General features: G+C 36.6%; 1 protein-coding gene and 2 long non-coding RNA genes across 3 annotated transcripts; 1 reads left to right on the plus strand and 2 right to left on the minus strand.

Moving 5' to 3' along the window:
* Positions 1–329: 329 nt before the first annotated feature.
* LOC124172611 lies at positions 330–1,861 on the minus strand. Its single transcript, XM_046552054.1, has 2 exons — positions 1,671–1,861; positions 330–750 (listed from the first exon to the last, which is right to left on the minus strand). Exons 1-2 carry the CDS (start codon positions 1,788–1,790, stop codon positions 550–552), a joined length of 321 nt encoding a protein of 106 aa, XP_046408010.1. The 5' UTR covers positions 1,791–1,861; the 3' UTR covers positions 330–549.
* Positions 1,862–1,910: 49 nt separating this feature from the next.
* LOC124172614 lies at positions 1,911–7,602 on the minus strand. The gene is made up of 3 exons (XR_006868212.1): positions 7,567–7,602; positions 7,048–7,181; positions 1,911–2,434 (listed from the first exon to the last, which is right to left on the minus strand). It is a non-coding gene; the product is annotated as an uncharacterized LOC124172614 (long non-coding RNA).
* A 1,307-nt stretch (positions 7,603–8,909) lies between these two features.
* On the plus strand, positions 8,910–18,103 carry LOC124172615. The gene is made up of 3 exons (XR_006868213.1): positions 8,910–8,948; positions 9,067–9,204; positions 18,091–18,103. It is a non-coding gene; the product is annotated as an uncharacterized LOC124172615 (long non-coding RNA).
* Positions 18,104–18,404: the final 301 nt, after the last annotated feature.

Raw genomic sequence — 18,404 nt, forward strand, 5'->3', positions numbered from 1 at the left:
TGTAAAAATTACAAAAGTAACACTTGTCTCTTCTCACTTCACCTACACCTGTTCGATTATTAACGTTTAAGAACTTAGCCTTCTATGTACACTGCAAAGATATAACATATAAGGGGACACAGTGAACCAACATTATATATCACATGGTTACCTAAGACTTATTCGGTCCTCATTCGTTATATAAAGAGGTAACATGAGAGTTTAGGCACGTTTCATAATCAAGGTGAAGCGGGAAGATTGAACAAACAGGGAAGTATCTTGAAACCAATCAGTGTTATACATAAGAATATTTATTAGCTTGCAAGCAAACTCAAGCTATCTCAGTTCATTTGCCATGCAAATTTCTGCCATAAGATTAAGACTGTTCCACAACAAACATCGCCACAAGTGTAAATAGATAATAGTGATTAGGCTATTTGACTCGCATAAACTTGCTGTTCCGTACAACTGAGAGTTGTAGAATAGAATTGAGAATAGCATCTATTCATGTCAGGCACACCCATTTTCATTATACAGATGAGAAATTTACACAACACAAGGTCGTCCAACTCAGGTGTTACTGCAGGTGAGAATAAAACTTACCAAAGCATCTGGTCTCATTTCTTGGCAGTCTGACACAGGAATGTATATTTCAGTAGTTTGGAATGCACATGGGAGCTGTGAAGTGCCTTCATTTGCACTTTGCAAGCAGTCCTTTGAGTCAGTAGAAGACTCTAAATTGTCATCACCTGTCCACTCTTCTTTGATACTCTGCAGAGAAAGTAATGGAGATAAACAACTAACCTTCTTCAAAGTCAACAAATTAGGGGCACACCTATATATAATGAAAAAGGATTATTGAAATCTTACCTCTAATACGAGAAAAGATTACGTTAGATTGAAGGGCCAAGCATGCATCGCTAAGCCACTCCACTTGAACTGCATTTAAGGACGAAAGATCTAGAAAACACTGTCACGAGGCATTGGTGAGGATATTTCAGGGTGACAATAGTACACCTACAGAGGTATGGTTATTAAGGTGTACTCTTCAGCTAACACTTTTTTCTTTGGTTTATTTAAGACTCAATTCTCCCCATATAGTAACTGCTGGAAAAGAGGGACGTGAAGTAGAGAAGGGTCATTTTGGCTGAATACCTGAGCCTCTTCCATGAATTGCCAAGCAGCAAAGGGAATTTCAACATTGGGAGAGAGAGAAAGAGATTGTACACTATTTTAGCAAACCAGCTTTTCCCACCGACCAGGTAACAGGATACATATTGGAGAACAACACACTCCCTGAACACTTAATAGGCTAGCAATAAATAATCATAATATTTCCCCAATACTAGGCACTATTGACTGCCATCAAAATGATCCCTCCCTTCTCAGATGACCTCTCAGCACTAAAATCTGTCAACAAAATGGAGTCTCTTGCGGTAAAATTAGAAACAGTTAAAGAAGGTTTTGAAAACATGCAATCAGCATGGCCACAATGCACGCACTTCCCCTTACCTTTCTATCTGCAACCCATGCATCCCAGACCACAAAAGTCTTTACCACATTCTGCTTTCCTATTACTCAGTGGACCATTACCAGAACTAAATTATGTCTCCTCACTCTTTAATAACTTGACCACATGTATTCCACTTAACTTTACTCCCACCTTTTCCCTGGTGCTCTCAAAAACTTACCAGGCTGCCTCCAGGATTTGATGCTGCTAGCCAGGGTGCATCCATCAGCAATGAACATTCTTTGCACTCTACATCAGAACACTGAGCTTCAGTGATGGCCATACTAAGCACAAAATCCATGTTCTCCTGTACTTTTCTAAGACACTGGAAGGCCTCATTGTTCAGTAAGTCGATTGCATGATGACACCAATCAAATACAAGGAAAGGGTTAATGCAAGCCCCTATTATTTTAAAACAATAATTTATGTCATCAGGTAACTTGGCCATGAAATTCACTATCACGTTCCCAACAGTAGAGTGAGTTAACCTCTGACCATTGACCAAATCTTGGTTTTGTGACGGCAACAAGTTTTTCCCACAAAAGCTGTTCATAAATCGATACTCCTTCCATGTTATAGAAGATGGTAGAGAGGTAATTACACATTCCTGAGATTTTATCAACACTTTCACCGTTTTTTGTTCACTAATCCATTCAGGAAGTCTTCCCAGATGCACTACCACATTATCAGTTTTGGAGTGTAACGGCGATTTACATTGATTCATGATATCCTAATACAAATTTATAAACACTACAGACAAATCAAACAGAAATATCTGCTTTTTAGTCAACAAATAATTTGCATAAAATTTGGGGTGATGTTTGAGATCAATCTTCCACTAGTTGCAATGTAAAATATGAACATCAACAGCTGTGCATCAGTTCCCAGGAAGGGTATCATTAAATGTCCATGGCTTGTATTTTAATAGCAGTAGGCCAACAAACCCTGAAAAAATAAATGTTATTATAGACATTTAGATAAAATAAATTCACAACAGTAAAAGACACTGCCCAGCATAGTAATGGAAACCCATAGAGACACTGTTATCTTATAATGATACATGTTATTATATCTTGCTAATCCATTGCGAACAATTCAAAAATGAAGAAGTGGGAAACCTTCCAATGCAATGAGTGGATATCAAACGACGAGGTTAATGACCAAAGGTCACTAGGAAAAAGGTCCTCATTCAAAGAATTCACGATTATATTGTGCATACCAATGTGATAAATTTAATTCAAGGTGTATAACTAAACAAGAAAACCAATTCTGAGGATCTCTTTTGCCTGAACGAAGCAATCAATTTCATTGCCACCAGAAGCATGAGAGAGAGTACACAGTTGCGATAGGTCATAAAAATCCTCTGTTCCATAGTGCTTCATTCATTACATGTTAGTTTATTCTCATTATAATAATTGCACTTAAATTCATGTTTCCCAAGTTTGCGAGCCTTAATATCCCTTATTTTTCATTCCAATGACTCACAGTTTGGATGCAAGGACGCTAAAATTATTCCCATCTGTTTGAGAGTGACAAATTTTAAAAACCATGAAAATTGAAGATGATGCTTTAACGATGCAAATGTCTGCTAGTTTTAGAACCAATGGCTCAATTGAATGCCTATTGGTACTGTTATGTAATGCATAATGTCTTCAATGCAGCTGGTAAGAGTTTATAAAAGAGAGAATCAGTCAACCTTAACCTTCAGTTATTTTGGGTAAAAAAACTAGTGCTGTTGCTGATCACACCATCACGCATGGAATGTCCTTTAACATCAGGCATGCTGAGGCATAAACAGAGAGACCAAAAATAAACCCCAATGCCTGCTACAGAAAGACTGTTGAAAAATTAAGGCTAAATAATTTGGCTTAATTTTAATAATTCAGGAGCAGACTTAAGCATTTGGTCAATCTAAACTGGAACTGAGCTTGTCACCATTTCGTACCACTGAGCATATCATTCTGTGAATATTGGCCGGTGAAAAGTTGTTTCGTCTGAAAGCTGCCTTAATGTAGCACTGGCTGCATTTAACGCCATAGACGGCACACCATCGGGCCACACTGAGTAAACATACAAGTTTTCTAACAAACAGTATCCAAAGTATTTGCAACCGAGTAAAGTAATCTCCCAAATATCTGAGTGTGGATTTGAGCTGTAGATGAAAGGAATTTCAAAAACTCCATCATGAATTAGTCTTCAAATTTCATAGCAAAAAATGAAACATTTACAATTAAGTCTGTCTTCTCATTTTAATTTTTTGCCTTCTTGTGAGTAAATCAGAACATGCAAATAAAAAATTCCTCCCATAATTTTTTTGTTTCTATTTCAGGTACCCCTCACTTAACTATAAACATTTTCCTAAAGAGTGTCATACTAGCACATTTCATGCTAAGTGAGGTGTTTTTAATGCATAACAATACAACTTATATCCTGTGCACCACAAGATGACTTTTCTGGGGCTATTTTAGATTTTAGAGCAAAGTTGCTAATGCACAGTGATAACAAAATCCAGGTAATTATTATCTTTTGTAGAACCATTTACTTCATTAATACATTGGATTGTGTTCTCCTTTGCTTTTCCCATTCTAATTAAGAGGTGACAGTAGGTTTAGAGTTAGCACTTTAGCTGATGTAAAGCATGAATTTTCCTTGAACATTTACAGAACAATCTTTCATTCCAGCCATGTTTTACCAAATACTATTGCCTTGAAAATAGAATTGAGATTGTTTACCATTGGCCTACTACATTAGATACAAGACATTTCTCCTAGGAGATTAGCAGTGTTTTAGTGATTTAAAACTAAGAGTGACTTAAATGAAAATAATTACGGTTATGCTTTTTGCCTCATATCATACAAGTCATACCGCTGAAGTTCGCACAATTGACAGTGACTTCCCGCAGAAATATTTCTACTAGGCAAACTCACTTCCTTTTTTTCACCAAGAACTTATTGTATCTGGAGGTTTTTTATCCCAGGTTTCACAATAGATGAGAAAGAAACTAACCAACACATCGGCTCTCAGTAGATTACAGTCGGGTACAGGAATGTGTGCCACAGTTGTAAGGACAAAGCATGTGAGCTGTGAAGTGCCTCCAACCGCATTTCGAATGCAGATGTGACTGAAGGCACTTCACAGCCCCCATGCAGTCCCTCGTCTCTGAAGAAAAATCCTACTCGTCACCAGCTGCCTCCTCTCCTTTCAGAGAAAGTAACTGTGATAAGCAACTCACCTCCATCAAAGTAAAAAAGGAAGAGATGCTCATAATCTTGATGAAACAGGATTTCCAAATATTCTATCTACACTTTCAAATAAATATTGAGCATCGTCCATCTATAGCTAAGTGGCTTGAAAACTACTGAACCAAATGAAATTTAATTTGGCAGGAAGAAACCAGGTAAACTTGATTCGTATTCAGGCAATGTAACGACCTTTGAGCCCTCAAAGTGGGCCCTTTCACAGAAAAATATATTATGCATATGGATTAGAGTATTAAGGGTCGTGCAGATGTGGTTTTATTCCCTTAATTTAATTGTAATTATATTCTTAACAGCAATGTTGATGAAGGTTGTCATTGTCACATTTAAGTGAATGAAAATGAACATTTTTTTTATTCCCGCACTCAATCAGAATATCAGGAATTTCTGAGTAAAGAGTTATAAGCTATCAATATCACTTAATATATTTTATTTAAGCCCAAGTCTTACCATAGAAACCATTGACATAGCATATGCTTTCGATATACTTCTTTCATTCTTGATGTCTTCTTTGTGTTTAAAGATTATCTCTGGGGCTTACATCATTATGAAAAACATACTTGCTGGCTTAAATAAATTTATTTTCTACTTTCTATTATGCATGTGAATTGATTAGAGCATAAAAAATCAAAAGTGGTCAAGCACTAAAAACTTATTATACGTAGTAAAAAATGTCCAACATTGAATTCTAAAAAAATGAAATTAAAATTCTATAAACAAATTAACAAAATATATCTGAAATACCTTCATGTACTTGTTCCATTTGTATGCAAGTTGCTAATTTGTGACATCATAATCACGTTTATTATATTTACATCAACTTTGACTATCCAGATTATCATAGATTTTACTTAAACCAGCATTGTGAGTTCTATCATTACAATTTTAGTATGCCTTCATGTAAACAACCCTTTTTTAAAACAGTTGTGATACACTATATCCAGGATAGAAAATTATAGTTTTTTCATGGCCAAAGGTATGGTTTCCACTATTCTTCAACCAAACCATAGAGATGAGTGGGAGTAATACCATTAATAACCTACTTAATACAGTTGCAAAAACGACACACAAAATAATATTCTATGCTAAAAATATTTTATTTATCATGATTGTTTTCAAATAACCCTTATAACTGAAAAAAAAACAATAACACAGCAATCATGAGCAAAATATAACCACCGTTCTTTTCTGGCCTGTGCACACCATGCAAACACTTGAACAAGATAATGTGTGGGCGATTATAGTACACCAGAATGGAACAAGTACACATGTATGAACCATATTAGAACAGGTTCTATTTTTTCTTCATGCACTTATACGATTTGGGTGGTCAAACTGTGCATTTTCGTGTCAATTTACGCAATCCTACATGAAGACATTAACTAGTACAGGTAGGTACCATGTAAACAGGCATTTACCGTTGCACCAAGAACATTATTTAAGAAAAAAGAAACCTCAAAGTCATCTTCTCCTACAAAATTATTTCATGAAATTATTTTTTTAAACAACCCTGATATTCATATCCTTAAAACTTGTAAAACCAATCATGCAACAATTATGCATTACCCTCTTAACTTTTCTTACACAGAAAAAAGAAATATAATATGTTTATATTCACTTGGAACTAAAATTGACAACCGATCAACAAACTATTTGCAAGGTCTCTCACATTTCATTATTTAGCAGCATATGGTCAGAGGTTTCTTTGTTCTGAAAAAAATGGAGTATGGAAGAGCCATGTGTGTGAATTGCCTTGCTAAGTTGATACTGGGTGAATTCGAATCCCATACTTTCCTGAATATCATTGTCTATTAAACACTAAGTTTTACCAGAAGATGAAAAGTCTTCAGTCTTTGGCACTGAAAAACCAACTGCAACATAAATAACATCCTGCCAAGTGCTCAGAGATAAGTAAAAACCGTTTATGGGAATTTGGACTTGTTACATTTTTTCGGTAGACCATGGACGAGGACCTTTCATGTGCCCTATTATTGTAGATTACCAAAAGGTATGCTAAATTATCTTTTGACCGTTAATCGAAGCGCCTTTTTAGTTATCATTCCAATTAATGGCCACCGGTAGTACTACAACATTATATTTCTCCAATTTTGTCACCAAGAATTTAATCGATTACAATATAGAGTTAATCCTCACAACTTTATACAACAAATATTTCAGTCCGCAAAATTTATCTTTCAAGATTCCTACTGTTGTCGACAAAAACCGAAGAGTGTCACCCTTAACTCTGCCATACTTACACCACGTCAGTCATCAAATTAAGAAAAAAGGAAAAGTACTCACCCTGCAGCAACTAGTCGGCAAACTTTCTGTCAGAACCGCGTCTGTGATGATAAAATCTTTTTGAAAACACTGCATTCCGGAAGTTTCTTCAAGCACGCTGGTCTGGTAGTGGGCACGCCATCTCCCACAGCAATCTGAGATATTAATAAACAAATTATTAACGTATCACAGCGATTAAATTCATGTAAATATCATTAGACACTCTGTTTTATTCTCAATACACTTTATTTACACCCACTTCAAGATGGCTCTCTGATTAACAATTTATTATTTATCTTTTATCACCATAGCATGGTCTCAAACAAATAAATAAAAATAAAAACAAACATACTCACAAATAAAAAAAACAACAAATGAACTTAAAAACAGAAAATAAACTAAGCATTTACAAAAGTGATTTTGGTCATAAAGGCACATGCATCATTATACATCAACAGATCTCGTAATTATCTTGGAAAAAAACAAAATAAATGAAGCACCATTGTAAAGAAAATCGATAGCACTTTATGTGCCACTCACATGTAAGCCGACTAAATCATGTAGGGCATCCTTCACAGCTACTATTGCATGCTACATCCGAAGTGAATATATTGTAATAATAATCATGATTTTTCCTACTAAGTCAGCAATTCCTTCCTGAAGATTCCGTGAAAATCCCGCTGGTGCGACTTATGTTTTCACTTCAAAATCTCATTCACTGTTTTAATCAGGTACATCGTCAAAGATATCATCCACTCACTGACAAAGATCTCAAAATCACACAAGGAAACTACATTCAGTACGTTGATGTTTGAAAATGAAAATACTTATGATTATTATGCTCAACGAAAGGACCAGCGACGCCAACAAGGAACAACAATCGCCTGAGAGACATTTCACGACTCAATAGAAAGGGCTGAGAATATTTTCAACAATTTATGACATGGTTGTAAATCTTACGAATACATCATGCACGACCGCAACGTTTACTTGTTATTACAAGAACATGCAATCAAGCCTCAGATTAGAATCGATGATATCTAGTTCCCAGTTTATCCGCAAACAGCACACCTATAGAACAGGCCAAACATCCGCGTTTCAAGACAAATTTCTTTCCATTTGAAAAAATAAAGGGACATTTAATATATATTCGTCAATTTTCTTTCAATTTCTGGTAGTATTATAATTTATGTTTAATTATTATTCTATGCTTAGGACAGAAACTGAATTTAAGGCCGACTTAAGCTTCCACACGGTCACATTTCATTTACGATCTTTAAATATGAAAAAGGTTACAAAATATCTTGAACGCTGAATTTAAAGAGTTTTAAATATTTATGTTTAAAAAAATTCAAGTAAGCTCAATTAGATATATCTAATCGTTGCAAATACATCATTTATCGATGTAGGCCTATTGCGTACGTAATCCTCTAGTGGTCAGAAAGGCAATTAAAGTCTGGTATCTGAACTAAACGTTTCTACCTTGGTCTGTTATATCGTAGAACGTCAATAAACATGGAATTTGTTGAAGTATTTGCTGATTACTCTGCTGCGATGTGATATCTTTTTGAGGTCATAATTAAATGTGAGCTTAACACGCCCTTTATCTTAATAATTCCAATGTTTTTGCACTGGTGTACGCAATGGAAATGATCGTAATTTATTAGGAATTTAGTAATCACTGAGTGCTGTGCGGATGCTTTGCTTGAGAAGTGAACTGGTTTAGAGACTGAATTAGTTATAGCAGTGAAACCATGAGTGCTACCACTGGGAATTACTTAGAGTCTTTAGACAGGATTTCCAAGGACACCCCGTGCAGACTTTGCTTGAAGAAAAATGATTATTATTATAACATATTCACTTCAATTGTAGCAAGCCAGATAACTGTAGAGGATGCCTTATATGATTTAGTCGACTTAAAAGTAAGTGGCGGGTTACATGTTATCGATTTCCTCACCTCTTGTTTTATTCCGTTCTATGAGTACATATTTTCCTTGGTACGTCTGAAATCTCTTGCATATGTTTTCATTCCTTTCTTAGGTTGCTGTGGGAGATGGCCTGCCTGCCACTTTATGTCCATTGTGCTTGAAAAAGATCATCGAATTCTACGATTTCAAAAATATTTGTCATGAATCGGACGCAGAACTGAGAAAATTTTCGTCCAGAAATTACTTCAGGGTGAGTGCTTATTATTTTTTTCATTGGATGCCTCGTGTAACTTCCACATGATGTTAAATCGTTCTCGCAAACAGATATTAACTTGTTCGTGATTATGTACCGTGTAGCCCGGTATTAGTAGTTTTAAGTTTATATCAACAAGAATGAAAAATGTAGCAAGATGTTTGTATTTGTTGGTTAAACTGGTTATAACAGTTACTTTAAAAAGTAAATTGATTGTGTATTTGATGAAGCACTTGCTACGACGGGGTAAGTATAATGCTTTATGACTGTAGCAAACTGGTACGTGCAACGTTTGTTAAAAATAGCTTTGATTAGGCATCAAAAGTTAATGGGGTATTAAATTTGTTAATGAACAACATAAGATGGTACTAAAGGCCCTTGTGCATGATCGACTGAACAGTGAAAAGAGTCCAATGTCCAACATAGTGTTTCCGAATTAGTTAATCCTGACGAGGCATTAGTTAACTCGCATCTGGTTACTCAATGGTGAAGGGTGAAGTCGTTTTTTTATTTTGGTATAACTAAGTGTTTACAATTCAATCATAGCCGAAAAAGTGAATCATTTGAGTTCATGAATACCCAACTCAAAATAGATATCAATGATCATGAAAATTTTGTGGAATATGTTTTCGATGTATTTCTTTTGCTTTTTACCTCCTGTTTGGTTTTAAATTCCAGCACTTACAGTTTAGATAATTTATAGAATCGTACTTGCCGACTTTTAGAAGTTTATTTGCCATTTTGAAGTTGAAATGCACGAAGATATATCCAATGAAATATTTTAACAAATCGATCTAAAATGTTTATAACAGGTTAAGAAAATTTATTGTACATACCTGGCTATTTAATGTGCTTGTTCGTTGCAATGTTACAATATTAAGCATATGCATTATTTTATATATTTGTAACATATCTGATTGATTTGATAACAATATTATTTGCTAAAATTATCTTTGTCAGCTGTTTATGAAATTTTTTATGTCTTCGCTCATATAAACCGTAAATTCATACAATTCTTCAATAATAATATTTTGTGTACATGATTTTGGTGCTATCAAAAATCATGTACACAACAGTGTGTTTTTTATTTATTGACAGTTTGGGTTTTAGTTATTACACTGTAAAAATGGGTACATTTCTATAGGTATCCTAATTTTAAGAGATGTTTTTCGTTGTAAAATACTATTTTTTATGTATTGAGATGTTTTTCCCATGTAAGAATTGTAATAATTGTGGCTGGGGATATTAAACACTGTATTGCTTTTTAAATCGGTAGGGGTTATTACAATACGGTTCATGGTTAAAGGTCTGTTTACTCCATGAATTTAACTGTGCTAGTTATTGTCTAAATAAATGAATCCAGAAATGTACACAAGAATGCATTGTGTAACGCACCCAACTTGTGTGAATGCATGAATAGAAAATTGAACCTGTCTGATTTGGTCCTTGCTTTCATTATTCATGCATTCACACATTAAGTTGCATATGTTATTGTTTGGTGTAAACAGGCCTTAAAAGTATGAGGTGATGATTTTGATTCTCATGATATATTTTTTCCGTCAACTTTTTTGAAAATGCTTATTATTTGTACAGATATTTTTTTTGCAAATAGCTTCATGGCATAGGGAATGGGATGTATTTCATTTTATAGATATATTTTGTTCTACGAATTTGAAGTGCATGGAAAAATTGTTGGAGTAGAGATTGGAATGAACTACTTGAATGGGAAGGTCTTCTTTTCTTGTATATTTTTGGGATATCTTGCATTTTAATTTTAATGGCTGTCTTTCCAAAATCACCACCAGGTTATGACACGCACAATAAAAACTGTAGAAAGCAGCTTTCCTGAGGCCATAATATCATACTCTGTTGTGTATGAGTGTGTTACTTTGCTTTGTGCAATATTTCTCCAGCAGACGCTCGCTCGTTGGCATGTATTTTTGCATTGCACGATTCGTTGTCTCTTCTTGAAATGTACAACCCATGAAGCACTGGCTTAGAATTCAAATCCTGGAGATATGTGCTGAAATCACCCTGAAATAGCCTATTCTTGTAAAGTCCGCATCATCACCTGTTCATTCCTGTTCCTGGCTTCCACAAAGCGATCGTATACCCATCTGTTGATCATTTCAAGCTTGTCAATTTTCATTCTCCCTGATTTTATATCTTTCTCCCACATGGAACCTGGGTAACTCTTTAGAGACAGTACATTTAAAATCTTTTGCTCTGAAAATAAGTTCCCTTCATTTTGATGCCAGCACCACAGTTTTACCACTCCTGTTTGGATGAATCTTGGCGGCATAAATGTCAATATAGGGCTTATTCTCAAAAAGCAGTCAAACCCGGGCTTATATGGACAAAACCCTTCAACAGTATTCATATCTAATTGTCTACTTTCAAATAAAGAAGGTTTCATCTTCTTTCTTGACATTACAAGTAAAAAAATGTGATATGTATGAAATCAACTAATCTGAAGAAGATGGAACAGATTAGAGAAAAGGTTGTTGGGTGACTGGAAAAAATTTACCCTCTCCGAGTCTCGAACCCTGGTCTTTCGAAATGATAGTGCAGTACGCTACCACTAGGCCAAACTGGCATTGAAACAATGAGCCAAATTATTTAATGAAATTCAATGTCATTATTTTTTAATTTAAATGCTTTTTTCCCTCAAACCCGGGCGTATATGGACAAAACCCTTCAACAGTATTCATATCTAATTGTCTACTTTCAAATAAAAAAGGTTTCATCTTCTTTCTTGAAATAACTTGCACAAAGTCTCCATGAGGCTGTAAGAGATACTTCATGGTGATATCAGGTTGCCTTAGGGGATCCCATTTTTTATTTGAAATCAATTATCTATGCTTTCATTAAACAGCCATAGTGGACATTAACATAAAATAATTTTTACAAATCTTCCTTCCTCAAAATTGTAATCTGCATTGTTATCTCCTATTTATCTCAACGGAATTTAATGGTTAACATCATTTTTATACAGTTATAAGAAGTGATATAACTTCAATGGAGCAAAGCGTATTTGAGTAATGTAAAGGAACTCTTACTTGATTAATTTCATTAGAGAAACCTAAGGATACGTAATGTTGTATTCATTTAAGGATACATTGGTAACGATTTTTTTAATGAATTAAACGCTCTCATGAGTAGGTAGATCTGTGTATGAAACTAAGAACTGGTTTATGGTCTCTATCCAAATCATTATGTTTTTTGGTAGTTTCATTGTTCATGGAAGGAGTTATTGTTGTTTATAATCAATTTTCTTTCCTTTGAAAAGTTTTTTTTAATAATGGAACTTACCGTTGATCAATGTTATGTTGTCAGGTTCTTAAGTTAAACAATGTCAGTACAATTATTTTTCAAAATTTGAGTTTCTTAATATTTCTTTACCGTAACCATCGCTTGAGACACGTGAATATCGCAAAAGCGATATGGATGCGATGTTCGCAAATAAATGCCAGATAGATGCGGTGACTGGAATTTCATGATATTTTACGCAAATTTGCTGTTTAGATCGCAAAATTCATACCTTATGTGCCAAGCACAGTTTGAATGCTCTGCCGACACTCACTGCTTAAAACATGTGAGCCACTTGCCAGCTGCTAGTTGGCTAGGACTCTACATGGCCACGAGCTACAAGTGGGCATGGGCAAGCTACACCTCCGCCACTATATGTCTTGTTCCTTAATTTATTGAAGATACGTCTCTTTCGGGTAATACACCGCGTGGGTCCATTGTTCTCGGACGACAGTTTCGCCGGCGTTACAGTCGGCTTCCTCAGGTCAGTGAAGTAATGATGCAGTGCATTGGCCGCCTTATATATCTGTCCGTAGAGGCTAGGTCATCTGTGATTGGCTGTCGCTGCTGTGTCTTTTTCCACGCAAAACTCGTTTCCAGGCATGCGGAAGGGGATAGCCGTCTTCCCTATTGAAATTATCTTGAGTCTTGCTTATTTCGATGGCTTCCCGTATCAGGCGTGGAAAATATCTCCTTTCTTCGGAAATAAGCTTCGTTTCGTCAAAATTGATGTTATGGGTAGGGCCTGTCCATATGTGCTCTGCTATGGCAGAAAGTCGAAATTGTCTGTTTTTAGTTGCCCTTTGATGCTCCATTAGGCGGCACTTGAGGGATCTGGAGGTCTGGCTTATGTAGCTACTCCCACAGCTGCACTTGACTTCATACACTCCGCTCTTCGACTGCGTAGGAACTCGGTCTTTTACTCTGACAAGAAGGCTTCTGGTCTTGGAGACGCAATTGAACCTTGTGATTACATTGCGTTTGCCGAGAACGCGTGAAATCCTCTCTGTGGTTCCTGCAACATAGGGGATCATTGCGAAAGCGGCAGGTTTCGATTTTTCTTCTGCAGGTTGGTCATCGGTCTTTAAAAGGGCCATATTCGCTTTCCTTTCTTCCCTCCGGATGATGTCTCGGTGGTATCCATTTTTCCCCATTACTTTCCTCAGGTGTTTTTTCTCCTTATCTAGGGAATTGTCGTCGCAAATAGTTAGGGCTCGGTGGAATAGGGTCCTGATTACAGAGCTATTCTGCAGTGGATGGTGGTGTGAAGAATATTGTATGTACCGCTCCGTGTGGGTCTTTTTCCTGTAGACCTCATGGCCTAGTGTCCCGTCGGTCTTCTTCTTCACGAGGACGTCTAAGAATGGTAGGCATTTGTCTTTTTCTATCTCCATCGTAAACTTGATGGAGTCGTCTTGCTGGTTAAAATGCTGTAGGAATAGATACAGCTCTTTCTCTCCGTGCTGCCAAATGACGAAAGTGTCGTCTACGTATCTTAGGAAGAGTTTAGGTACAACCCTAGAGGTACTCAGCGCCTGCTCCTCGAACTTTTCCATATAGAGGTTGGCGATGACTGGCGAGAGAGGAGATCCCATGGCCGCACCTTTCTTTTGTTCATAAAATTTCCCATTCCAAAGGAAATATGAGTTCTTTAAACATAACTCCACCATCTTCGGGATGTCGTGCGGTAATCCTTCCGATACGAGTGCTCGCCCAGCCTGCACCGCCTCTTCCACTGGTATGCTTGTAAAAAGGGACTCCACGTTGAAACTCACTAGGAGATCAGTCTCTGTGGTCTCCGTGTCCTTGCAGATCTGCACGAAATGCGATGAGTTCCTTACGAAGGTCGACGTCGTACCGGTGAAGGGTTTCAGGAGACTCGCGAGGTATCTTGCCAATTTGTGTGTGGGTGAGTCCACGGCACTAACAATGGGGCGAAGAGGGACGCCCGCTTTGTGGATCTTGGGGAGCCCGTACAGCCGAGGTGGTTTGGGAGCCGGTTCAATGAGTCTTTTCCTCTCTTACACTGGGATTGATGATTGGTACATGATATCTTTCGTTTTTCGCTGTATACTTGACGTCGGGTCGGACTTCTATGTTGCAGGAACCACAGAGAGGATTTCACGCGTTCTCGGCAAACGCAATGTAATCACAAGGTTCAATTGCGTCTCCAAGACCAGAAGCCTTCTCGTCAGAGTAAAAGACCGAGTTCCTACGTAGTCGAAGAGCGGAGTGTATGAAGTCAAGTGCAGCTGTGGGAGTAGCTACATAAGCCAGACCTCCAGATCCCTCAAGTGCCGCCTAATGGAGCATCAAAGGGCAACTAAAAACAGACAATTTCGACTTTCTGCCATAGCAGAGCACATATGGACAGGCCCTACCCATAACATCAATTTTGACGAAACGAAGCTTATTTCCGAAGAAAGGAGATATTTTCCACGCCTGATACGGGAAGCCATCGAAATAAGCAAGACTCAAGATAATTTCAATAGGGAAGACGGCTATCCCCTTCCGCATGCCTGGAAACGAGTTTTGCGTGGAAAAAGACACAGCAGCGACAGCCAATGACAGATGACCTAGCCTCTACGGACAGATATATAAGGCGGCCAATGCACTGCATCATTACTTCACTGACCTGAGGAAGCCGACTGTAACGCCGGCAAAACTGTCGTCCGAGAACAATGGACCCACGCGGTGTATTACCAGAAAGAGATGTATCTTCATACTCATCGACCCGCGGAAGCCTGCATAAGGAATCCTTAATTTACTATTGTTATACTACATAATTATTTAACATATTCTGTATTTTGTCATATGACTGTGTTTCACTACATTTTATCATCATCTACCTCATTATGAAAATAAAAAATAGACGCTACAAAATGCGATAAACTGTTATTGAGAGTGCAATAAAATAAAAATGAAAGTGCCATTTTCACGTGATGCCAGTTTTAAGTATAATAATAGTATAGTGGTTATTTGAAAAATATCCTGTTTTTTTTAAATAGTTTAGGCATAGGAGAGGATTATTTTTTGCTTTTAAATTGTATTAATTTGGTCATTGGTAAATAAAATAAATAGAGGTTAGAACATAAGGTGCACTGACCTAAAAAAGTAGTACTCTTAAGTTGTAGGTAGTATTTTAGATGCTGCATAAAATCTATCAAAATCATTATTAATATATGTATTTTACATGTAAACAAAAAATTGTAATAATTGGTTAGACAAAAGTAGTTTTACTAAACTTTATACCAGTCAAATTCATCAAAAGTGAAGCAAATATAAGACATGTTATTATAATATTACAACATATAATCAAGTAACTAACAAACTAAAGGACCCTAATTTTTAGTTCCCATATAACTATATGCAAGAGTTAATGAAATGTAAGGAAAAATTATTCCACATCAATGATCCTATTCAAAGACACCATAGTTGAAAATTGAGAATTTGGTGGTTTTGACGCAAGAGATCTTTGCAGCTTGCAGGCTGTGTACTAATTACTAAAGCATACATTCCTGTGACAGACTGCAAACTACCAAAAGCCCATATCTTGGTAAGTTATTTGCTCTTCGACATTAAAAACAGAGGTGAATAACCTTCAGTTGTGAAAGTGTAAATATATGTGTTCTTATGGGTAGTCTCTCTAAATAGTATATCCTTCAGCTGGGCAACTTAATTAATTGTACAATACTAGGCAAAAAGCATATCCATGCTGATCTATTTTCATGTAAGAAAATCCTAGCTTCACAAAACTGCTTGTCTTCTGTCAGAAATATCACATGCCACATGGAGTAAGAATATGGTAATCGGAGACTATTCTATTAAGAAGCTACATGTCTTCATATTGGACCCCATATTTTCTTCAGTATGACATGTTTATATATATTAAGAGGTCATCAACAAAATAAATACATTCCTCTTCAGTTTCTGAGACACCACTGTGTAAAATTATTAGGTAGTGATTTTATCCTTATAAACGCAACTTCTCTGACTATTATTGCAGAAGCGAATTCAGCATTAAAAAATTTAGTTTTTTTTGTTCATTTAACAATGATAATTGTTACCCTATGTCTCTATTTTAAGTACAAGCTTGTAACTTAAAAAAAGGAAGTTAGGATACTTCACATGAACATAATATTCCAGGGGTAACGTGAATTTTCTGCGAATGGGACGATTTGAAGGCCTTCTCCTGGCTCCAAGAATTTTGTGATAAAGACATAATATGAACTGAGTTTCAACAAGCTATAGCTTAAGCTCCATCTGGCAAGGTCACCAGGTCCCACGCTTTGTTACACTTAAAGGACTGCATTTCCTGATGCAGTGCCCTTTTCCAATATGACCTTTCTGGGCCAGCCAAGGCCTCATCGACTGAAATAGGATCCTTGCCACTAAAAAAACTACTCGAAGCTAAAATGAAGGTACAAAGTCAGGGTAAAGCTTAGGGGTCCTATTTCTTAAAGGGTATTTTCTCTCTCTCACACTACTGGATTCCCTGACTTCAATGGATTCACCACAATTTTCAATACCAAGGACATCGTTATTGGAGTCTACTTCCCCATCCAAAACACAATCTTGACTTTCTGTCATTGGTCCTTCCATTCTAATCTCATTAAACCCAATTGACTTAACATTATTTAAAGGCAAACTAGATTCATTCCTAGGATAAAATGATAAAAAATGGTACACTGCATCATTCTTACCCTAATTGGGTACACTTTCATCCCTTACATTTGGCTTCGCATAATTTTCTAACAAAACATGCCTAGCCTTTATGACTTTTGAGGTATTATTTGGATCAACTTGTATATAACCTTTTCGTGTTTCACAATACCCAACAAAATTAACCTTTTCCCCTAAGCATCCCACTTATTTCTTTTCTGATCAGGAACATGATCATATGCTGGACACCAAAACACCCTTAAATGTTTGAATGATGAAATTTTTCCTCTCCACAACTCTTGTGGAGCCTTACCTTGAATAGCTCTATGTGGTACACGGTTTTTAATGTAGACTGCAGTGTTACAGGTCTCCACCCAATAACCCTTTGGTAAGCCTGAATCAAACAACGTGCATCTAGTCTTTACACATATTGTGCGATTAGCACATTGTGCCACACGATTCTGTTCAGAAGTATATGGGGTGCTAGTCTGATGCTCTATTCCATGTACCCTTAAAAAGAATCAAACTTTTGATTAGTTATCACAAGACCATTGTCAGATCTTACAACCTTAATCCTTAGATCTGTCCTGTTCTCAGCCCAAGCTTTAAATTCATTGAATCTATCAAATGTTTCACTTCTGGATTTCAAAAAATAGCAAAATGGCTTCATGGAATAATCATCAACAACCACAAACATGTTTTTTGCCCCGCCAACTAAGACATCACCTATTCGACCACAGAGATCCATATTTACCAGACCCAAAACTTGATTAACAGGCATGCTGACACCACTCCATTTTTATATGAAAACATAGACAGTATGTTTAACATCCATCTTGGTATTACTTTTGAGCATCCCATGCATGTATTTTTAAGGAGATGAGTGTTTTTTCACTGTTACTTTTTCTGCAGAGTTTTGAAGGAGGGGCAGCTGATGACAATTCGGGGCCTTCTGTGGAGACTAAGGGTTGCATTCAAGATGTGATTGAAAAGAATTCACAGCTCACATGCTCAGCCCAAACCACTGAAATATACATTCCTGTGCCAGACTTGGTACTGCCCAGGGAAAATGAGTTGGTAAGTTATGTTCTAGTACACAGTGAAACCTGATTTGAACCACCTTCAGTTATACAAATTTCTCCGTAGCAATAAAGAAGACGGTGTGTCTGTCATAAATATATGTATATTTATGGGAAGTCACTCAAAGTAATGCCACCGTCAGTTGA

The sequence above is a fragment of the Ischnura elegans genome, assembly GCF_921293095.1.
Source record: "Ischnura elegans chromosome 13 unlocalized genomic scaffold, ioIscEleg1.1 SUPER_13_unloc_1, whole genome shotgun sequence".
In the NCBI taxonomy this organism is placed as follows: domain Eukaryota; kingdom Metazoa; phylum Arthropoda; class Insecta; order Odonata; family Coenagrionidae; genus Ischnura; species Ischnura elegans.

What these genes read in the sequence shown, in the direction of transcription:
- LOC124172611 (XM_046552054.1), bottom strand. Translation starts at nt 1,790, where the DNA reads ATGGATTTTGTGCTTAGTATGGCCATCACTGAAGCTCAGTGTTCTGAT. An exon ending in CAAATCCTGGAGGCAGCCTG is followed by an intron (nt 751 to 1,670) that starts GTAAGTTTTTGA and finishes CTTTCTCTGCAG; the next exon opens with AGTATCAAAGAAGAGTGGAC.